Source organism: Parus major, chromosome 1 (assembly GCF_001522545.3).
Source record: "Parus major isolate Abel chromosome 1, Parus_major1.1, whole genome shotgun sequence".
Classification (NCBI taxonomy): domain Eukaryota; kingdom Metazoa; phylum Chordata; class Aves; order Passeriformes; family Paridae; genus Parus; species Parus major.
This window is the reverse complement of record NC_031768.1, coordinates 49,416,344-49,441,479: the sequence shown is the minus strand read 5'-3', so window position 1 is coordinate 49,441,479 and position 25,136 is coordinate 49,416,344. Positions and strand designations below refer to the sequence as shown.

At 39.5% G+C, this 25,136-nt stretch overlaps 1 protein-coding gene across 7 annotated transcripts in view; it reads right to left on the bottom strand.

Moving 5' to 3' along the window:
• The window catches only part of KLF12 (Kruppel like factor 12), a 209,414-nt gene that overhangs the window by 121,925 nt on the left and 62,353 nt on the right, over positions 1 to 25,136 (bottom strand). For 5 of the 7 annotated variants that reach the window (XM_033514320.1, XM_033514327.1, XM_033514322.1 and 2 more), the window contains one exon: positions 24,531 to 24,620. In XM_033514320.1, the coding sequence (XP_033370211.1) occupies positions 24,531 to 24,620 (90 nt within the window). Of the gene's footprint in view, positions 1 to 24,277; positions 24,505 to 24,530; positions 24,621 to 25,136 lie in introns of those variants that run through there. The other 2 variants (XM_033514329.1, XM_033514331.1) reach the window with 2 other exon arrangements.

The window sequence follows — 25,136 nt, the reverse complement described above, 5'->3', positions numbered from 1 at the left end:
GGAGCAAGCAGCACAGTTTTAGTGAGGGCACTAAAGCAGAGAATACCATTCCTAAACCGTAACACTTATATATCCACAAGGAGAGAGCATTTGGAAGGAATCTTAATGTTTATAACAAATACTTATGAGAGGGAGTAGAGAAGATGGAACCAGACCAGCCAGCACCCAGTGGTGCCCAGCAGAACAAGCATAACCTGAAGCACAGAAAATTCCATTTAAACACAAGAAAAGTTTTGTACCACCAGGATGATCAAACACTAGAATAAGTTGCCAGGAAAGGCTGTGAAGCCTCCATCCTTGGAGCTGTGCACACATGGACTGGGATACAGCCTTGAGCAACCTTCTGGGTCATCCTGCTCCTGAAGTGCCTTCCTGTTCCAACTATTCTATGATCCTGTGGTTTTGTTCAACAGCATCCTACCATCTGTAATTTGATAACCCCACCAGATACATATCCCTCTGTTAGACAGACTACCACCACTGAATCTGTTTGCAGTCATCTACATCACATGCTTGCGCATGTTTACAGTCATCCACAGAGTATTCATTTCATATACACCATAAATCTTCCAGATTGTTTCTGAGATGTCACATGATTCCAATCAGAGCATTACTGAAGTCAAGAAGAAACACTTGGACTGTTCTTTCACCCCAGCTGCACTAGAGTGTCACCACGTCATCCTATGTTGAGTAGAAATTTTGTAAAGTCCATTTCACAAGCTCACTACATTCCATCATTACATTTTTGTCCTCAGTACTGTAATCAACTGGAAGACTTGAAGTCTATGTGCCTTATCACAAAACTGTCATAAAATATCAGCTTGCACTTATTCATGAGCATATGCTTTTGAAGAGTTATGTGTTTGAGCATCTTTCATGGTGCCAAATTTGTTTGAATGGTCTGCAATCACAAGATCTTCCTTCTTTCTCTCTTTAAAGAAATTACTCTTCATGTACCCCCTTTTGGGGCATCACCTGTCCTTTATGGTTTCTACAAGGTAATTGCTTCTTGGACTCAAAACTGCTTCAAATAGTTGTTTGGGTAGAAAAGAATAAGCTCCACCTTAAGCTTCCAAACCTGAACACTTGTAATTTGAAAGCACTCTTTAACCTGTTCTTTCCTTTTTCTGCCCTGTGTTCCTTCCACCTTGCTGCTAAGCTTCAACCATGCTAAGTAGCTGACGCCAATCAACCTTCTTTGTAAAGACAAAAGACAGGTAGATAACTATTTCAGCTTCTGTCTTCAATTATTTTCTCAATTTCTCCTCTGGATAACAGTCTTATAGTTTCCTTTGTCTCACTTTACTTACAGAAGCTTTTTGCTATTTACAAAACAATATTTTGTTGTGCACTACATCCCTTACTATCTGCAGTTCTGAATTTTTTAATTTGTCCAGCATGCTTCTCATGCTCTTTTATCTTTAATAAGCATAGTGCCAGAAGAGTTTGTCAACATTTCAAACTATCATCCTTGTACTGCTGTTCAGATTAGCCAACAGTCTCAAATGAAGTCTCAGCTTACCTGCAGAGAGAAACTGCTAAATGATGTCAGGTTTTTAATATTCTTTTGCAACTGTATTTCAAAGCTGTGCTAAACAAATCAGTCAGAGAGCATCAGCCAAGCAGTACACCCACGTTCACAACCTTTCTTTAGCTAATGATAATTACAGATTGTACTACAGACAGCCTTTAATAAACAGCATCAGGTTTAGAAGGAAGACATCTGTAGGGACCTTTCTGTTGCCATGGAAATATCTGCAGGCCAAGCTGTCTTTAGCTCCACACATTACCTCTTTATTAACCTATTATTATGCTTTTCTTTGAGTATTAGTACAAATTAAGGACTAACTCACCCCAATAAGATTATTATAAATGATAATTTTGAGGGATTCCAAAGAAGGAGTCACTTATGCTACATAAAAGGATAAAATCCTGGACTTCCCAGAAAACTGAATACTTGCCTGTTGTTGCACGGCTTTTATTCCATGGAGTGTTGCATATCTGCAGCTTGTTTCAGTAACAGGGATAAGTCAAGGCTCCCAGCAATCACTAATGCACTTTCTGAAGGCCAAGGAGCAATTCACAGCTAAATTTTTTCACATCATTATTAAAGTCTGGATGAAACTTAAACCATGCCAGCTTAAAATATTAAACAGATGATTACTTTCTGAAACTATGTGATTAACGCAGTAACCATCATGAATGTAATAAACAATGATGACAAATCGTGTGGAACACTAAAGCAACAGGCACAATAAATGTGTGCCACAGGCAATTCCACATGGAAGACCACTCTGAAGAATCCCAAAGCATTTTTCAACTATGTACACTTAACACTGCTGAAATGAAGTCATCTCAAAGGGTAGATGGTATTAAGTAACTTGCAAACAGCATATAGCATAACAGGGACATCTTTAACACCCACACAGAATAAACAGGATCTCAGTTTTTAACATCTCATCCAAAACACACCCACATAGCCAAGTGCATAGTATTCTTGCACTCATTTCATACAAATGGAGAAAGAAATTAACCTCTGCTAAGGAATGGACCATTGGATTCCAGAAGAGTGAGGGATCCAAGCTCTAAAGTAAGATTGTTCACAATTAACAATAGCATTTTGACCACTTCTCCAAAATTACAGAGGACTTATTTGAAAATGTTCTTTATTCTGACAATATCCCATACAGCCAGTAAGTTTTGAACAAAAACTTAGTAAGTTTTTTTGAATGAAAACAGTAAGAAGATCAATCCAAAGTTCCTCCTACTGGCTTCCATTGTGACATTGATTTTTGTCACCAAGTATCTCATGATAGACTTTTGAAGAGAACCATTAAGACTGCTGCCCAAAGAAGCACAGGCAACCTCTTTAGCATGAACTAAACTTAAAACTCATAGAAAGATAGACTTTAAAAGAATTACAGGAAATACAAAGCTACTGCTGCTAGTACTTACCTACTAAGAACTGTATCTGTTAGCAAAAAGGCTCTAAGTGGAGTTTCTCAGATAATGAAAATCGTAACAAAAATATTTTCTGTATTTTTTTTCCTGTAACCTCAAAATAAAAAAGAAAGTAATTTTATCAGGCTGTCCAGGGTGTGAACAGCAATTTAGGTTCTATTTCTGAAGTGCTGACTCACATAAATCTGTGGAAACCTCTCCACAAACCCTAGAAAATCTGTAATTGTTGCCCAGAAGTAACACAGAGTTCAGTCAACAATTAAAACCATCCATTTTCACAATAAAAGGCAACCTTTTCTCTTCTTATTTACATCTTTCTTTTGTTTCTTGATCTTATTCCCCCTCCAGTGGGGAAAAAACACTCTTAGTAAGCAAAGGGATATGCTTTTTATGCAAACTTTAAAATTATAAATACTGAAGAACAGGCCCTCAGGCTGAAAATCTTCATATAATAACAAGTGGCCTAGCTACCAGCAGGTAAGAACTTAACTCATCAACTTGGTCTTTTTAACCAAGAGTAGCATTTGCACCGCATCAGTACAAAATGATATTAAAACCTGATATTACAAGAGGCAGCAACCCCACTGCCCTCCTGCCCCTGACTTGTTTCATCCCTCATGCTGCCATAGGGACTTGCACACCAGCACTAGGGAACTGGTGGACTGAAAATCACCTCTTCCTCCTAAAAAATTAATCATTTTTATTGTATATCCATTCTTCAACCTGATACACTAGGAATACTACTGTTGGTGATAAGGAAGGAGCTTGAGGTCAACCATGTGCAGCCAAGCCAACAAGGTAGGAAGATACTGTATGCTGGTAGCAGTACTGGTAAACACCATGAAATGACAATGAAATAAAGCAGGCGTCTGAGGGCAACAAAAAAGAGGCACTGACATCTGCCTGAGCAGCCAGATTCCTTTATCATCAACGCACATTCAGTGGTGCCTTCCGTCAGTAATCCTGCTGGGATCAGTGGGACCATGCATGGACTTCATTGTACCACTGTACCTAAATGTATTCCTCATTTTTCGTTAAGGTGATTGCACACTATCACTTGTGCAAAGCTCTCTGTTCCTTCAGTGCTCATGACAACCAACCATCAAAGACAACAGATTGTACTCGTTACTCCACTGTCACCGCTGACTGCTCAATGCTCCATTTCCTCTGGAAGACGCACTCAAACACTTCAAGTAATACTAAATCTTTCCTATTCGTGTCACAGAGGAGATAATCAATCCAAGTTCAAGGTTTACTGAATTCCCCACTGCTATACACGCCTACCAGCTGGGCCTCAACACTGCAGGAAGCCAAGACCCTGGAGTGTAGAGGAATTGATGCCTCCAGAACCTCCACTTGTGTTCCCAGCAGGGTGCAGGAAATGTGTTGCTTGTCCTGCCAGCCAACCTTTCTAGAAATCCTCCTTCACATGGAAGTGCTAGAGGGATGAGACTCCATGGATGTTTAAAACACACCCACCAAACTAAATGGACCCAAAGACAGGGCAGTAAAGCCAAGGACAAACTTCATGTGGAAGAAAAGGAAGATTACACTTCAGAAGCTGAAGAAGTTAAAGACAAACAGCAGAAAAAGAGTGGAAACTCACAAGGTTTAATTTAAGCTGTATTACATCCAAATGATTCCTTATGAAGAGAAGGCACAGGTAAGCAGGTCAAAAAAAGTAGTATAATTTTTTTAATTAAAAGACAAACTAAGATCTCTGCAGATCCTAAATTCAATATCATTCCAATTAGGAACAAAGAGATAGCAGCAAACAATCAAGCAGCATTTAGCTGTACAGCAAATGGTCTCTGGTCATGTCACTGACTTTGCAAACAATGTATTTACAAAGAACAGTGCATCTATTCAGACACATAACCAATAAACCCCTTAGCTCTTTCCATATACAAGACATATAATCCCATGACTTCTGAGGGATATTTTTTACATTTCAAAGTAAACACAGGAAGGATTTTAAAAAAACATATACTTTCCATCCAATCAAAGCCCAGAATCAATGAAAAAGTGAAGTAACAGGCAAAGCACAATGTGCACAGTTACACTGCGTAGGCAAGAGGGCTTCACACTCAGCAGCATCGTGCCAAGAAAGAACTTGCCACTTGACATACAGAAGTTGCTTAAGTGAGAAGACCGGTGCTAATTACATCAAGAGATTGGCACTAAAGGTCATGTTACTTAATATGCAGTATTCTTGGCCCTTTAAAGAACACTCAACATATGGCATTTCTGGTTTTTAAGTCACATTTCAGAGACTTTCCTTATATTCATTATATCCAATATCCATCCACAAAGACTTGCAGAATGAACTTGCAAAACTGAGTGACAAGGTAATGACACAAAATGCACTTGAGAGAGAGAACTAATCCTTACCGTGCATATAGAAGAATGACATGTAAACTGGACATGTAAATGTCCTGGTTGCAATAGGTTATATTACAGAACCTCTCTTGGGAAATGAAACATTTCCTTCAAGATGGTGCGCCAGGTTACAATATATGAAATGTAACCCATTCTTTTAAATGCTGCATGGAAGACTGACATGGGCAAAATGGTAATAACCTGCTATCTTTCAAGAATGAAAGATAATGAAAATGGTCCTCCATTTAGGACCTTCCTGATTTCGGCAGGGGCTGGGGCATTTTTGGTAACATTTTTGTTCTAAGCCAACCAAAACCTAAAGTATGAAAACTCATTGGAAATCTGTAGTGGGTTGAGCCTGGCTGGATGCCAGGCACCCACCAAAGTTGCTCTATCACTCCCCTCTACAACTGGATAGGGCAGAGAAAATACAAGGAAGGGTTCATGGGTTGAGATAAGGACAGGGAGAGATCACTCACCAAATACCATTATGGGCAAAAGAGACTCAAACTGGATATTAACTGAACTTATTAGTAAAAAAAATCAGAGCAGAATAACATGATGTAAAATAAATCTCAAAACACGTTTCCCCTACCTCTTCCTCAGCTCTACTTCCTCCCCTACAGCAGCACAGGGAGACTGAGATCAATTCATCACACATTTTCCTGCTGCTGCTCAGGGAGAAAAGTCCTTCCCTTGCTCCAGTGTGTGGTCCCTCCCAAAGGACAAAGTCCTCCACAAACTTTTCCACTGGGTCCATCCCACAGCCAACAGTTCTGCACAAACTGCTCCAATGTGGGTCACTCTTGCACAAGCTGCAGTTCTTCAGGCACAGCCTGCTCCAACATGGATCCCCCAGAGGTTCACAAGTCCTACCAGGAAGCCTGCTCCAGCCTGGGCTTATCTCTCCATGGGGTCCACAGGTCCCTGCTAGGATCCATCTTCAGCACAGGCCTCCAATGCTGTCCTAGCTGCCTCCTAGGCATCCACCTGCTCTGGTGCTGGTCTCCTCCACAGGCTGCAGGTGGATCGCCACATCCCCGTGGACCTCCACAGGCTGCAGGAGGACAGCTACTTCACCACAGCCTGCAGGGAAATCTTAGCTCTGACAGCTCTTCAGAGGAGCACCTCTCTTCTGCCCCCCTTCTTCATTGACCTTGGTGTCTGCAGGGTTGTTCCTCACATATTCTCACACCCTACTCTTTTCTGGCTGCAAATATATCTGTGCAATTTATTTTTCTTTTTTTTTTTTTTTCTTTCTTAAACCTTAACAGAGGTGTTACCACCATTTCTAACTGGTCACAGCTTGGGCCAGTGGTACACCCATCCTGGAGCTATTGAAGTGTTTGACACCTTAACCTGCACTTGCTACTGTACCCATTCTACCCAGTGGTGAAAAATCAAGGGGCCAGAGGATTTTTGTCTTGCTGGTTCTAGAGATTAAGGATGATTAGCTCAGACACTGCTATTTAACATTTAAATACTTAACTTACAGAAGAAGAACCCTGAACCTGGCATTTAAAAATGGATGTTAGCATACATTTATAAGGTTGATGTGAGACATGAATGTTCAAGGATACATAAAGCAGATAATATGATTCGGTTTTGGAAAATGATGACTCAAGTCCTATGATAAACATGCAAATTGACATGGAAACTGCTCTTCACGACATTAAATCTAATGCAATTGGCAGACAACAGCTGCAAAATAACTGAAAAGAAGTAGCCTACATTTGCCACCACATTGCCATAGGTGTCCCAGAAATCAGGATAAACTAGTTAAAAAAGATGGTTTAAACAGCTCTACTGGGAAGAGTTCATTAGTGGCTATTAAACACAACAGCTCAAGTATAGCATAGATTTAAAAGCACCTAAAAAATGCTGACTGATCAAAGTTATGTCCAAGTAAAGATCACACAACATGGACCCTTTCCATCTTCCCTGTTTTCCTCATGTGTTGGAGATGCTGCTGCAGTGTGTGGCCAAATGCATCTCTGGCTTGACCCACCATAGTGGTTATGAGAATTCTGAAAAAATCAGCCTGCTACTGCTAGCACTTCACACAACCAGACTGGAACCATAAACTGCTTTAATGCGCAGTATGTTTCACCACATGCCCACATAACAAAGGTTAAGTGTCAGCTAAGCTCCTTTGTAGATATTACCACTTGATGTCATGCCGTGTACTCAGTCAGATGACATTTGGATACAAATCTAATGAACAGGTTGTCAAGTATTTAAAAAATGAGCTGCACTTAGATTTAAGACGAGTAGTGAAACACACTGGTTGATGACCAGATTTTAACCGTGATTTTTAGACTGAGGAAACATGACACAAGGGTTAGTAAAACATAGTAAAGATGACAGCAGACATATTGGATGAAAATCTGTTTCTTCCTGTTAGGGACACAAAGTCCATTTGGACTTCATCTAGAGCAGCATTCACCTCAGTCCCCAAACAGGCAACAAAACAAATACCTGGGTTTTGCAAAAGGCACACTTCTTGTTCTTATCAGGGTGCAATGGAAGCAGTTGTTTTTCATCTATTAATTCCTTTCTGACTCAGAGGCTGGTTAGCCCAGATAAACTCTCCTCCATACATTCTTCCCTGACAAATGAACTCAGATAAGGTTCTCCACCTAACATCTGACCAGATTAAGATGTTCTGGGCATTCGTGACAAGAGTGCTTCCCTTGGCCCAGCAGAGTCCAACCTTCTTTTTATTTCACCTCTCCAAGCTTTATGATAATGATGAGAAGTTCTCTGACTTCCTCAAGGTCAGACTTGAAATGGTGGGTAGCTGTAAAGTAGATGAGTTACTTGGGAGGAGATGCACTCTGAATTCAAAATTAGACCAAGCCTTTAACCAAAGCTCGACCAAAATGAATACATTTATCTGTATCTCATACGAAGAAGGCTATTTTGAAAGCTTCAATTTAGCCACGTTCTGCCTAGAGCAAACTGATATGTGAATTTTAAGAAACATCTCTAGAAATACACGAAGTGCTATATATAAACAAAATACTGAGAACAAGAAATGCATAATGAGAACAATCTTAGGCACATACTGGAAACTCTGGTGTTGCAACTGCTTCAAAACCTTTATGCTGTATGTAACAGTAACAATGTCCAACCAATAATAGTATTATCCATACTGATCACTGAATGCTAAATGCCATTCTGAGCAAGTACCTTCTGCTATCTGCCAGTGACCTTCATTTTTAAGGCATTCCACTAGAAATAGGCTCTATCCATGTTAAAACATTTAGATTTCATGTTTGGTGCATCACTTTCAGGTTACGAAGCTTATCTTACAAAAATGGAGAGTTTATTAATTTCAAGTTCCTTTCTTGGGTTACATATTAAGATTACAGAATCACATAATGGGTCTGGTTCGAAGGACCACATTGTGTCATCTGGTCCTCCCTGCTCAAGCAGTGTCCAGATGGTTCTTGAATTACATTAGCACTTACTATTACTCCTTAAGAACAATCCCCAAAAGATAAACCCATGACTGTAGATGGAACAGCATTATGCCATGGGCTGTATCTTGAGCTGTGCAGTTTCCAGGTTCTATGGACAGCTGTAATTGCTGATTCATTACACTGAGAAGAGAGGGTATATATTGTACGGAGCTCGTTCTTCCTCCAGGTCAATAATGAAAAGGATCAGTCTTCATGTTTCTTCAGTGTAAGCTTCCAAGTCAACTGCTCAGGGGCTTACCTGTTAGGTTTTAGAGAAGCAAATAGAAGCCAGAAGGAGAAACCATACCCAGACTTACAGAGTCTCACTAATTCAGAGATGAACAAATCCCATCTATGGAACACACTTTAGAAGAAAACGTGATACAGATCCAGCTTCCCTCCTTGAAATGACTCTATTTGAAACTACATGAAACAAACACCTCATTGCTGAGGATGCATGTGCTTCTGGAAATGTCTAGGGATAATCAGCAGAAATAAATAATGATACTCTCACATTGTTGTTTTTGTTCAGTCATGCCAGGACAATCTTACTGTTTCATGTGAGATAATGATGCAGTAAATCTTAAGAGATCTCTGCCACTGCATTTTAAATTTTTTTTTTTTTTTTTTTTTTTTCCATGACATGCTCCCGAGACTTCTAGTATACAGATACATCACCCTCATAAAGGCCTTGATCCTTGTGTGGCTGTGAATGTTGATATATTCCATTACCAGCAGCAGCACAGGTTACACAGAGGTGCTATAAAGGATGAGCCTCAAACACAGCTCCTCATGGTGTCTGAGAACTGCTGTTCTTTTACACATACAATTTCAGGCTCAGAAAAACAGATTCAAAAACAAAACAAAAAACCAAAACAAAACAGCAGAAGATTTCATCAGAAAAAACAGAGTTGTAGGGAAATCTCTGTATCACCCTGGTAAGTACAGGCTGTGCTGCCAGGCAGCTCCATTCTTTCATGCCATGTCACTCAGCTGTCTTTTGCTGGAGTCAAAATACCTTCCTTGTTCAGTCACTTAGCACCTGCAAACTGCAAAAGCAAAGCCCAAACTCAGTTTCATCCACACAGCATGACTAAGAGCACGAACTATAAATTAGGGCAGCACATATTCAAGCATATGCTGCCACTCTTCCCCTTCTCTGCACAGTCCTGCTTTGAGACTACTTAGGCATTTGCCTGACTCCTAAGAAATCCAAAATTTTGTTGGGTTTTTCACACCCCTCCCTCCAAGTTACTTTAATGTCAGATTGTCAGGTTGAACTAGCTCACCAATTAATCCTGTGGTTACCAGCATCAGTTCAGAGATGGCAGTGGAAGAGCTGGGGAAGGAAAGAGGTAGGAAGAAAAAGGAATGGGACAACCTCTTCAAATGCCTGACGTAGCCTTCACTATAACCAAGAGTAAGGCTACTACTACAAGGAGTATTAAATCTTGTTAAGGCTGGTAAGCACTCCTTGCACCCTGTCCAGAGAAGCAGAGGCCATAATTTAAAACAAAAGCACAGAAAGCGGAGATTTGCATGTATGCAACAGAAGAAGGGAATTGAGATGGGGCAGCAGAGGAGCACAAGCCATCCACACAAGGAGGACAGCACAGCTGTTTGTTCCAGGCCAAGTTGCACATGGCTTTGAGGAACCTGATCTAGTGGAAGGTATCCCTGCCCATTCCAGGGGGCTGGAACTAAATATTCTTTCAGGACCCTTCCAACCCAAACCATCCTATGATTCCATGACACCTGGCCACGCCAGGGACCAGCAGCAGCCGAGCTACAGCAACTCAGAACTCAGCAGGGGCAAACTTTTCTAGAGATACTCCCTACTAACATGTTTGGCTTCTTCTGATTCCATAATTGGCTCATACCACCCTAAGTGCACAAACCCTCATAGTGGGAGTACTCATCTAAACACATCACAGAGCAAGCTGAACACTGCTTTAAGGGCACTAGAGGTAAAGCAATGCAAATGCCTCGCACTACTAAATCCTCCTGCAATAACTCAAGACAAACAAAAAGAAAAATCAACATTTCAGATAAACTTTCAATGTCTTTTTTTGCCCCTTCTTCTACAAAATCAGAAGGCTATAAAGAGCCACAACAAAACATGAACAACACATGTCCAAGTTCCAGAACACATGGCTTATCAGGGTTTAGAAAGAAGTATATTTTAAATATGCCAGTTCTCTGTGGAGTTTTCACACTGTGTTAGAAGAAATAGGGAAGACAAAAAGTAAATAAGCTAGTCAATGATTTAAGGGAACACCCAAAACAGCTACTAAGGGAGACAGACTGGTGAAACCCACATCTGGATTTCACAGCTGCTTGAGAAACAACTCACAAAGGACTGGGGTCAGCCTGCAGCATGGACTCAGGACTGGTACCCATCACCACACCGCAGGCAGACACTTCTCAGATTAGCAGATGGGCACAGCAGGATCTGGTACAGGACAGCAGGAAGCTCTGACAGACAGATTGCCAGTGCAGAATTTCATAGGGGGAACGGTGAAGGTTGATTATCAAAAATGTAACCTTTTGTTTTTGCACAGAGCATGTTTTTCTCTTAAAGTTCCCACTCAGCAGTTATTCATTACCAGTTTCCTCCTGTTAGAGAAATTATATGGTTGGCATGGCAACATATTCCCACCATGAATTTCTATCCCTCTGACTACTTTAAGTTCCTGAGGACTGAGAGCTTCACTGATCCCTCTTCAGCCTTTCAAGCCATTACTGCCTATACCATACTCCTTCACATGGGCTTTTATTTAAATTACATCTGGCACCCATGGGTGTGCACAGTCACTGTGTTCTCTGGCAATGACATTATGCAGAGGAGCTGCAGTTCAGGAACACACTTAATGTAAACAGCAACTCCTAAAGAGACCAGAGAAATGGTCAGGGCTCAGTTACTGACCTACACCATCTATCCTTTAGATGGCAAAATACATTTTCCCTTATTTTAAAATGAGTAAGGCAAATTCATCTAATGTTATTTTGGAATTTTTAAACAGAAAGTTAGCTTACCAGAGGATGCACTCTAACTACATTGGCTGATGTAATTGGTACTCACCACTAGCTGATGGATAAGGAGAAAGCATTTATCTTTTCAGAGATTATATGGATTTAAAAATCATTTCAGTGAAAGCAAGGAACATCTTAAAAAAATCAGGGTACATAATCAGCAATAAACCCTCGCATACACACTTCATCCCAGCACTTGATACAAATAAAATTAGTCCATAAAGAATATTTAAAGTTCACTACTTCACAAAAACTTTCCTTGTTGTAGATGTACTGCATATTAGCTTAACAGCAGGGTTTAAACAAAACTAAGTACAAGCATGTTAGTGATGTATTACCTAACATGTAATACATTACTCTGCCTTAAAATGCAAGGACATTTAATCCAATTGATTTCTTCCAATTATTTTAAAGACTGTTAAAGACTTCTAGAGATTATGGTAGCAGTTTTTACAGATTTAAGGTTCCTGCATGGTAGACACTGAACCTGAGTCAGTGCCATGAGTAACAGAACTCCTTCATGTCTTAAAAGCCAAGCAGACGCTTACATTCTCTGTTGAATGCTTAATATTCCATACATCTCAAAAACAAGCCCATAGCATGCTTCCTGCTGTGGACCAGGTATTTCATACTCTGTGTATGTGATTTGGATTTACTTTATCAGGTTGGATATTAGGACAAACTTGTTCACTGAAACTGGTTAAGTTAAACATAGGGACAGGATCCCCAGGGAAGTGGTAGAGTCACCATCCCTGAAACTGTTCAAAAAACAAGTAAACATGGCACCTTGAGAAATGGTTTAATGCACTTGGTGTTATTAGGTCAAAGACTGGACTTGATTACTGTCTTTTCCAACTTTAATGATTCTACAAATCTTTGAGTACTGTTTCTTTTTCTTTTCAGCTTCGCATTTGCAGACAAGTTTGCAAATACCAATCCAAAAAGAAACTGAAAGTGTCTCTCCATAATCCATTTAAAGCTACCAAATTTCTAGAGCAGGCAGCTATTTTATTGTTAAGAAGCCTTTAAGAAATACTTGTTCTTTCTGACAACAGTAAGGTCACAATCTACACAGTAAAATTGTTATGAAACTCAAGGCGACCTCTTTTTAGACTAGAAGTATTTGTGGAATTTTAATGTAAGAATAAATTGAGTATTCAATACTAACAACTTACATACTTATTTTATGTTAACAGTTGTCTTAAACTGACTCTTGATCCCATCAATACTATGAATGATTATTCAGAAAAAAAAAAAAAGTGTATTTCCTGTCATTCAGTCTAAATCCATTCATGAAAACTAACATGAACAACAAAGGAACAAAACTCAAACTTCAATAAAGCAAACTATAAACTGTTTTCCAAGACCAGACATAAGTAATACTTTTCACTCTAGATCTCTAGATTTTTTAGCTTATTCTGTAAAAGGAATACTATTCAGAAGCCAACAAGACTGCTTAGGCTTCTATTCTAGTTCTCTATTCTATTTTACAGGTTTTCCATCATGAAAATAAATAATGTTTTCTGTGCCATGTTTGCACAGCATGTTTTAACCTGCAGATCAGGCAGAACTGTGGATGTTGCACATCTAACACTTTAATCACTTTATACCTACACCATACTTGGATCTGTAAAATAACCTGAATTTAGAGAGGAAAAACTGTTAAACGTATTTCAGGTTTTTCTTTTTTTTTTTTTCCCCTAGTTTAGAGCACATCCCTGCAGTGGCACAACCTCAGAGGAATTAACAATGGACAGCAGCTTCTAAACTGCTGTTCTACCATATAAATCATGTTTCAGACAACTACTGCTTCCACAGGGGACTTTTTTTTGTTGACAGCTGTCAATAACATTACTACTTTTTACTGCTTTTCATTCAACAACAGAACAATGTATTAGTATAAAAGCCTTAAGTACTCCATTAAACATAAGGTTTACAGCACCATGAAGTTATCACACAGTTCCACAACCCTCAGTAGCTAAAGGAAGAAAAACTAAATTCTTTTGTTCTCAGCACCATAGTTTCTGCCTTCCCCAGACACCTCATCATACGGACTTCCCACAAGTCCACAGCTCTGTTCTACTATAAGTAATAGGAAAATAAATCAAGAGTCTGTCACAGAAAATGCTCTCAATGCCACCACCATTTATACCACTACATCTTAAGCTCCTACTGCAGTCTTGGGATGGCAGCAGGCAGGTGCAAGACAAGGTTTTACAGGTCAAAACTTACACCACAGCCACTGGCTATCAGGAGAATCTTACAATACTAAAAACTTGCAATACTAAACATCACCTTCTGCTCATGTGGTCCCCTGCTGCAAATTGACAGGTACAGGTGAGTGTACCAGGGCACTGTTACTGTATGCTTGTTTTTTGCCTGTGCTTTCTGGAGGTACATGGTAACAGCTGACATTATATGCATAAAAAGAACCTCTCATCAGGTTCACTGCAATCACTCCTGCACTCTCTTTGTCCCCATATGGACAAAACTAAAATGACCACTATTCGTGTGGAAAAAGAACAGGTAGAGCAGTTGTTATCAGTGGGTGTGATGACCTCTAAGCAACGGTGTTTTAGAGGAGAGTGAAGAAGGAATGGTATTAACAAACACCCAGTCCAGGTCAATCCAGACTCTGAATTGTAGGAGACAGTAGAAGTTGTCAGGGAACTAAGTGGGATATCATGGGAGATACCTCTAAAAGAGTCAAACAGCACAGGAGTACTGGAAGGTCTTTAAGGAGACCGAAGTACAACACTAGTATATGTAACCACTCAAGAAAGCAACAAGCATTAGGAGATCAGTTTGGGAGATAGAAAACACATGAAGCAGCTCCAGTACAAAAAGGCAGTATAGCAGGAGAAGCAAGAGAAGAATGAACACACAAATATCACACAGGAACACATGGGTGGTGTTGGGAAAGCCAAAGGTCAGTTGGAGTTCAGACTTGCAATAAGAACTTCTACCACTACATCACCAATACAAGGATGAACAAGGAAAATGTGCGTTTGTGGCTGAAACGGGGGACAGATCGCTGATATCCTTGCAGCACCTTCCTCTACCATGTGTGAAAGGTGCTTGAAACTGGCAAAAAGCTAACAAAGAAAGTGGAAAATGTCATGGAAGGGCACCTACGATATTAAAAACTGATCAAGCTGATAAGTAACCAGACAGGAGAGGGTGATGCTGCTGCCTTCCAAGGACAAACTGATGACTGCTACAGAATTTCCAGTAATTCCCTCACTGCAGTGACATAAGCTCCACATGCAGCAACACAGAGGAAGATCAAAGTCAGTGTTTCAGCATCAGTATCAGTCTCTAGTGTATATTATGAAAGTAGGAATCTAGCTACAAACATGAACAGAGCCAAAGGAGGCAGGATGCACGTGGCATCTGTGTGGTTGGTGTTCCCTCCAGGAAACAGGGGAATGGAGGCAATTTGGAGGAGACAGGGCTAAGGCTGCGAATCTGACATGATCCTTTCCATGAACAAGCCTTGCTTGGGAAGATCACTGCATCCTCAGTACCTCTCTTCCTCTTCCTTGCTCCCTGTCCATCCCAATGAGCTGGGTCTTACCATACTTGTCTGCTTGGACTCCATCCTTGGGCAATTGGAAGCACGAGCAGCGACCTGTGCTGGCAGGGGAGGACAAAGACCACCTCTGGTTGCTGCTGGCTTTTTCTGCCTGCAGTTCCTATGGTTTTCTGGTATGTTTAAGTGATGCAACCAAGCAACAACAACATCTGTAAAAGGATGTCTGAAAGCAGATACTCCCCTAAATTACAGTTTATTAAATACTCATCCTCACAATGTGAAACAGGGTGGGGGTGGGGAGAGCAGGAGAATGAAGGGATTGTGAGGGGAATTTAAAAACAAAAACAACAACAAATAAAACAAAACAAACAAACAAGAAATTCAAGGAAACAGAAACCTTGAAGTAATTTATGTAAGGACTCATCTCCGCAGGGAGAAATAAGGAAAAAAGCCAATGATGCTAAAAAATATATACAGCTCTTTCAGTACTTCCCCAGCAGGATACAGAACAAGAGTAAAATATACATTAAAAAGACTATTTATAAGAAAACCTCCAAGAGAAAAGAAAAGCTAACAGAACATCAATGAACAAGAGAAAAGTAGAAGTAATCCTTTCTCATAATGAACGGCAAGGATTAAAATAATTTTGGTACTTTCATAACATAATGGCATTTGTCTCATGCTGCTGAAGTGCTCATGATACTGTAAATTATTGTTATATTGGCTTATGCTTATTTTTCTTAGGCTAGCCCCCATATAATAGAAATTGCAATGCACACTTAAACAATACTTCTCACTTTGAGAGTCCTTGAAGAAATAAAGTGTAGCAATTACCAAACTGAGAGAGAAGATTTCACTCTACCCAAGTCGAAACAAAGGGAAAGGACAAGAGCCCAGTCACTTCCATCTCATTTCTACTTTGAACATACCAACATGCCCTTATAAACAAACTGTAGACTGTCATAATGAACTGACTACTCTAATGAGCATTAAAACAAACAAAAAAAATCCATTAAACTCATCTTTGAGTAGAACAAAATGAAACCTAATGACTAACTTTTCTCCTAGCTAAATAAGTTAAAGATTGTGTGGTTAACAATGATTTCACAGAGACGTTTCAATTGAAAACGTTTTTAATCAAGAGCTTTGGATTACAAAAGTTACCATTCATCAGCACGTCTGCACTACCCGTGCACATATATAATCATAGATGGTAAACAAGAGGTAATTCAAGGTAACTTTCTTTTAAGAAAAGCAGTATTACCAAACTCACTCTACTCAGTTTCTTAATAGGAACAGAGGGGTTATGTACACTTGTAACCTATTTAATTTCACTGCCATTGCAACCTGAATTAAACTTCATACACCCAATCAAGTGAGTTACCAGATGAGAAGAGTAACTGCTTTTCATATGCCAATAATAGTTACATACATGGAGTCTAAAATGCTCACTGCTTTATCTTAGAATTCCACTGCACTGTGATATGAAGCAACACAGACCTGTGATGAATTTCAAGGCAGAGGTGCAACAGGATTTTAGAATACAGTGCTGTATAGCAGCTGATACATGACATGCCCTGAGCTCCCATGACTACATTGTTAATACCCTTCTGGTACAATGCATAAAAGCAAAAAATCTGTACTTCACTTAAATTAGGATTGCAATCTCAATCAAAATTACAGCTAAACTGTAAAGTCAATACTGGATTCCGCAAAGAGAAGAAAATGGAGCACACAAGTGTCATGGGAATTTGGGTTATCAGGGGGAGAATATTAATTGTAGGTATTTTTTCTTGCAATTTTTTTAAACCATTTTCAATGACTTATTTAGTGCAGTAACGGAAATGTTGACCTTTCACATCTTGAAAAAAGAATCTATTTTCAACCCAAAATGTAGATTTAGGAATTCACAGTAACTGACAGATATACAGCTTGTATATATCATGCTTGTTTTTCTTTATGCCCAGTTTCTCAGCTGTATAAATCTACCAGGAGATTGCCATCATAAGCTCTGGTAGCAGAGCAAGCTGAGAGGTCATACGTTATCAAAAAAGCAAACTGGCTTGAAGGTGAGCTCACAAAATAGTTGACTGGGGATAGAAGGCAACCAAACTATAATCCTGCAATGAACTTCAGCACTATGCTCCAATCAAAGGGTCAATTTTTCTTGTCCCAAAGGCAACATTGTTTTTCTAATCCATATAAGCACATAAAACTTATGGATTAGTGTATCTAACATATGATATATCCTGTAATTGTGTTTCTGCTATGGAACTGTAACAATATTAAGCTATGTTAGTTTCTGAGTAACATTCCACGTTCTCTATGAAGCTTTCTCCAGTCTTGGCAGATGAAGTATTATCCTCCTCCTGTAATAAATAGTTCTTCATAAAAGTCTAAATTTCTTGTAATTGAAACCATCTTACTGCTGCCCTTCTATTACTATAGACATAGGAAATCTCTCTTGGGCATGGCACTGTTGGCTAAACACACGCCTTTTGGAGCAGAGATCTTCCTCTGCTTCACTCCTATACACTTGCTACTGAATTCCTAATAAGCACAGTCACTAATACCCGAAGAACACCTTTAAAAGACTAAAGTCTAAACTTCTGATTAATTAAACCAAGATACCCTGGGACCACCCTTTATTGGTGCAATGCCTCACACAATTCAGTTTTCACCCACAAGTGAAAATCTCCCTGTTCCTACCATACAGACAAAAAACAATACAAGACAGAATAAGGAGCACATTCCCTGCTGTGCTCTGTAACAGTCAACTTAGCTGCCGAGGAAAGGAAAGCAATGGCAGACAGCGGTCAGTAAATTAAGTCTCAGAGGATCTGGGATACTTCACTTAGTGTGAATTTCAGACAGCATCATACATCTTACAACCCCACCTGCATTTTCAGTCTGCAATCTTGGTTAACTTGGCAAAAAAGACTGCCTGGCAAGTGTGCTGAGCTGGTAAAGTTATCACTTCCTGTTAAGTCTTAAATCTATTACCTTTCTATTGCATTTTTGCATGTGATCCCTGGAGAGAAAAAAAACAACAAACAACAGAAAGACAAGTAAGAAAACCACACCTACATCCATGATAAAACTCCTTGGCTCTCTACACATGAACTGACTTCAAAAGGAATAAGGAACATTGAACACTGAAAAGAATCAGTGTTTGATAATGCAGCAGGGCAGAGACATGCCAGAAGTGGGCAGCTGGGGTCCCAGAAGTAGTAAAGATGTCTCAGGATGTAGTTCCAGATATAGGTCACCAGCTGTAATCAAAAGCAGCACCCACAACCTTTTTCCCACTCTCCCCATTTCCATATAATAGAGGATATCCATGATTTCACACAGGAAGTATGACTTGCAGGACATATACAACCATTCCCTTTCTCCCTTTGGGTAGGTTTTACTTGGACCCGTGATCAGTTGACCCTACACTCTCCAATGTCATTGAGTTACTGGCAATGGATTGAGCAACAATGCCAGGATGACAGCAAAGATGTAGGAGTTGGCTACCTTTTTTCTTTATGCAAACTTCCATGCAACATGAAACAGCACCTGCAGTACTCATCAGCTTGTGATGCTTGATTTGACTTAATTAATCCAACTGACATAACCCTTCTGGGAGGTGTCTTGCACCTTTCTGGGCTGCAAGCACAAACCTTCAGAAGTGCTCAGGAAATACAGCATATCTCCTTAGGTACATCACACATGGCTTTGCATCATGCCCTGTAGGTTAGTTCCTTACTGGAGTCAGATCTTGACCTCTTTCTGAAGGCTATTCTGCATTTATGATGCTGTAAAGCAAGCAATGAATTGTACCAGCTGTGATTCTAATACCTCATGGCTCCTTGAGTGATGCCAACTGCAAGATGAAGAAAACCAACAGAAAGTAAGAAGGGCTTTCTTTGCAGAAGAGATTGGTACATGTGCAGTGTCCATATGCAACTTGTTTCCCCAAATCAGTTATGCTAAACATTAAGTAATTCAGAAAACAAGTAAGTAACTGAATGAAGCAGAAATTCACAAATGAAAATAGCAAATATCAGAAGTGCTTTTTCTTCTACTAGTACAAAGAATGTACCCAAGCTGAATGAATCACCGCAGAACAGTTCCCCATAGAGTCATGGAGCGAGCTTTCTACCAACACTATTCTCAACTGAATGTGAATAGGTATTTTTGGAAATCTTTAAAAATAAAGGATTTATATCAGTATTACCCAGGCTGAGGTAAAACATTTACGCATATAACAACACAAAGCTGGATGGCATTCTTCACATATGAGACAAGGAGATAATTTGGCTGGCTATGAAAGACACAGAACAATATTGGCTTGTTAAAGGGTTTTGTCATTTTAGTAATTTATTATTATAATTCAGTCATGATAAGTGATTCAAATGGAGACAGATCAAGAAGAATTGTGAGGAGAATTCAGAGTAAAATATATAATCCTCCAGTGATGGTTTGAGAGGACAAAATGCAGGCAAAGGAACAGATGAGACTGCAGATCTGGAAACAAAAAGACTGATGAAAATTAGCAGTTCATCATTCTCTGTATTTGAAGATTGACTGTGAGACATTAAGTCCCACATTTATATCTCCTTTCAACAACAGCTTATGGCCCAACTCAGCAAATACTTGAGAAAGTACAACTGAACACTAAATTCTCCAATAACACATTTACCCATTTTTAGAAACTGGGCCACATTCTGCAATGACTAGCAGGACTCCACACCGAAGCCAGTCAATACTACTCATCCCAACTTCTTAATAATGGCCACCAGCAATACATTTTCCACCCAGCCTCTATTACCAATACATTATTCCAGCTTCCATGCATTCTTACAATAAGAAGTATTACTTCCAGAACTGGTTTTGGCACAGAATGAATACTTTTTTTTCCTGCTAAAGTACCCTACCTTCAGCTTCATGGGGAGGGACCACCTTCCTCAAATCCTTTTTTGAAGCTGGTTACTGAGTAAGATTTTACTGCAGCCCGAAAGATCTAAAGTTGTAGGTCACTAGAGGATATTAAATGATAAGCAAATTCATATTTCTAAAGTAATTCTCCCAATTTATTAGCAATGCTAGCTCCTGTTCCACAGTAGGGGAGATAATAATGAAGCCTTGTTAAAGGGCGATGCGATATCTTTTATGTAATGTCTTTTTTTCATTTGCGATAAAGTCATTAAAGCAGCACTGTGTCTTCCTGAAGCCTCAAACAATAGACTGCATTAAATCTCCTGTGCGAAATTAAGGACTGTAGCTCACTGGAAAAATAAGCATGTGTTCTTGCTAATGCTGATGGCCTCCTAAAAATCATTAAACTACTCTTAAATTAGCGACAATATAACAATGCAGAACTGTTTCAACTTTTTCCAAAGCAAAGACAAAATCAATTTCCCTTGTAAATACCTCTTTGTTCCAAATCTGACTAATAACCTCTATCTCACAAGGCGTGTCTTCCTTACAGACTGCCTAAAACCTATTCTCCCACAATGATCTAACTTAGGAACTCAGTGTCTTAAATCTGGGTTGGGAAAGCTTTGTTTTCACTGCACCAACAAAGGCTGCAGTTCCAGAGTCCTGCTCACCCCTTCTCCAGTCACAGGCTCCAAGGATCTAGTGCATGGCACATAGCTGAAATGTCAGCTCCGATTTCCTTTCAGATTCAGCTAGAGACTGGGCTGCTTTGCAGCTGGGAGTACCTCACACAGTTTCATTCTCCCAGGGCTACCCTGAAATCTCAGCTGGACTACACTTTCTTTGCTTATTCCTTCTGCAGTACTGCATTTTAAATTCACCTTCAGTTGCTCTAGTTAACGAAACACCTGTGCAGTGTAAGGGATGAGAAGTTTTCTCTGTTTAAGAAAACTTCTTATAAACTTTTCAGTGGTATCAGACCAGGTTTGGATGGAGCACCCAAACACAGCAAGAGACACAGAAGAATCATGAAACAACAGAAAACATGTAACACAAAAGTTTAAAAACCTTGGAGCTCATACACAAATGGTAGAGAAGAACCTTATATTATATTTAGCCTCTTTTGCAAAAAGACCTGAAGTCTAGAAATTAAAACAAGAAACAACAGAATACAATGAATTGATTGCCTAGTTTGGTATCCAAATACAGCAGAAAATGCTAGTATCTGCTCTGTCCTGGTTCTCATCTACAGCATGCATGACTTCTACTACCATCATACGTAGTTGAGAGATAACCTGGTGAAGACCAAGTTGCCCAGAGCAGTACAGGGAAGATGACTTTCTTATGAATGAAATGTGCATGATCACATGGTGCATTTTTCACAACTGTATGTCACAAAAAGTATGTGAAAAAGCAACTCGAGATTAAAAGCTGGTGTTGCTTGGATAAAAATTTTTTTTCTTCAACTGTACTTTCACTTTGGTGCTGTAGGTGGGAATGGTCCTTCTTTCTGAGTTTTTTTTTACTTCCATGTTGTCAAGTTATTGGAATGATCATTGTTCACTTAACCAACAATGCCAAGCTGGGTATTTTCCAACATCTTTAGTCAATAGGTCAAAGGGAGGACCAGCTGGGTGTGCAACACAGCCCTGCATTCATAAATGGCCAGACAATATCCAAACTCCCCCAGCAAGGTCCTCTCTGTGAACCCCACCTTGGAGGCCATGAATCACTAGGAAGAGTTAACGAAGGCACAACTACAGAGAGAACACCTGTGTCCTGCAGAAAAGCTTTCAATATTCGTACAATGAACAGGCACATATCCTTAAAAAATCTTTAAAATCAAGAAGATATTTATTTGAAATATGGACTCAAACAGGAGACAACTCAAAGTGGCCCTGTAGCCCTTCTAAGACAACAGCACCCTAAAGCGTCATGGGCAAAACATGACAACTCAGTGCTCTCTGGTCTGATAGAGCAATGCTCACCATGCTGGCCAAGGGCTACTGGTGCTCCAGACCTTGTTGATTTCACTCATCCACAATTAATAATGCCTTCATGATTCTCCAGTCACAGATGAGAACTTTTTTTCATAACCCTTAACCTGTGTGTCACTTTTGCCCATGCAAACTTAGAACAAACCCAGAGCCAACAGCTGATACTGAGCCAGAAGAGCAAAAAACCCAAATGTCTTCCTCTGGGGTTTGGAAGAGTTTGTCTAAGTGATGAAGCTTTGGCCATTATGTTCAGAAGACTCAAAATGCCATCTTAGTTCCCCAAGTTTCAAGTAGAAGTCGCATCTCCCTGTACACACATATGCTGTGATGGAGGTGCAACTCTAGGGACTTTGGGCGCTGTGACAACACAGACAGACACCACAATTCCAAACTCCTACTACTTAATCACACTTCAGTTCCCACTCCATGCTTCCCAGTTATGATATTCATCTTCCCAAACAGCTCCACGTGCTGATTTTGGTAATCACATCCTTCAAACACTTGTCCCTGTTATGTATACCAACATCTACATATTCAAAGCAGTCTCCGAAGTACACGCCAAACATCTGTTTCAACCAGCTCTCTTTAGAGTTAAAACTGTTTGCTGGAAAACTGCCATCCTAATAGCCAGCTCCTCTGTTAGTGAACTGGAGAATTCATTTTGTATTTATTGATTGTTCCCTAATGAAGAATCATAAAGGTGCCAGAGACTCTTGACCAGACACTACTTAATTAGTACCAAAGTGCATAAAACTCCAAATCAAATGAGCTCTTTGTCCAGTGGTTTAGTCACTGGGGAAAAAATGACATCATTTTCTGCTTATACAGAAGTCCATAAAATTTTATTAAAAAACTCTTAGGAAATTAAAAAATATATAGATCATTCATTTCCTTCCAGTTCCTAAGACACCAAGTAGGTCTTCCAGAATCAACTCCTGCTTTGCTAAAGGAAGTATTCTTCATAAAGGACCCAGCAATATATATCACGCACAGAATTTATTTTAAACCGAACAAAGGCAAATGCCAATGGAACCTTTGTCTTCTGAACACTATAGAGAAGCATTTCTGTTACATACAAAGACATAATGCAAAGCATCCAGAAGGTATTAAAAATGAATGGATCTGTCTTTTCGTCATTGTGGCTCATACAATAGTTCAATTTTTACATTCCCACAAACCATGCTGTATTGGAGTAATTTCTCAGGGTACTTTCTCTCAAGTAGGCAGAGGTGAGCAAGAGCTCAATTAACTGTCAACCTTTTTCCTCCTCTCAAACTTAAACCCTCAAAAACACCCTGAATAACTGGTATTTCTGTGCAAGTATTTCAAATTAAGTCATCCTAAAAGTTAATTTCCTCTCTTCCATGTCATTTAAATTCTCAATTAAATAACTGAGAAAATAGCAGAAAGGGAAAAAGCCAAGTAACAGAATTAGGCAAAAGCCCATCCCAACAAGGCAATAGCAATGCTGCTTCTATTAGGCTGCTTGTTGAAGGCATCTTTAGTGAAGTGGCTTAGATTCTTTGGAATAACACGATGCACACAAGGAAACAAAGCTTCGTGATAATAAAAAATCCATTAAATATAGATACCCTTGCTGTAATCCACAATCACTGATACCACATATGCAAGAAAATACCCTCCCCATCTTTCTAAAAACTATCTCTCCAACGCCAAGTTCTGTAAAAAAGTCAAAATCCAGTTCAGCATCTGTCCTGTATTCAGCAGCTGATGTGATACCAGCTTTAGTCCTCTCATCTTAATGATAAAGAAGTGCATTTCACCAGAGAGAGAGCAGGTTTCCACAACAGAATATGGGTTAGGACGAGCATATGAAGGATGAAACAATTGCAGTAAGGCAAATATCCCCAGGAGGCAGAATAGCAAACATACATACATATACATATGGAATTCCCAGACATATGAATTTGGCTTCCTTTACTGAAATCCATTCCTTTTTTTTTTCTGTTATTAAACTGCACCTTTTTTAAATAGGTGTGAAATTACACCAACAGCATCTCAGCTATCCCAGATGATTTCAGGCAGTCTTCTGCAGAGTTTTGTTCTGTGCTCCCAGCAGATCCGACTTGATGCTCACCAGTACAAGTCCCAAGAAAATATGATCGAAAACAGTGGAAATAAAGAAAAACATAGAAAAGAAAATGGGAGGGACAGCTAACCACAGAGAAACTGGGGAAGGGTTACCAGGCTGAGGTCACACAAACCTCTGCTTACCCCTTGCTCAGATTCCAGCAGCTCTGTTTTGACTCTGACTGCCGGCATCCCATCAAGCATTAACATTCTGTTCTCAAAGGCGCTGATGTCCTAAGGCAAAAAAGGAAAAGGTTAATCAAAAAATTATGAAAAAACCACTTGTTTCAATTCACTGATTTAAGTTCTATGATACTGTAGAAGTATGTTTCTTTCAGTGGAAATGAAGCTAACAAGGAGGATGTAATAGTAATTTCAAGGAGTAGTTGCCAAGTTATAACTTCTGCTAAAACAGTAAATCATACTTTCAGTTATCCTTAAAGGAGAACTAAGTCCTTGTAAGCAACAAGGGAAAATCATCTCCAATTACTATTTTGTAATTTGAAATTCACTGCACAGGTACACATATATGAATTCCTTACTTTAGAACTGAAAAGGAAAGCACTGGTTTCAAAAAGTTTGAAGGTTTTGGCAGTATGCTTAGGTATAGTTAATTTCAGTCAAAACATTTGTATTTCTGGTAGAGAAAGTATAGCCTTATATGGAGAGAAGTTACAGTGATGCCCTGTATCCATACACATTATAAATTAACACACAATTGCTCGAATTTCTTATCATTGTCTTATAAAG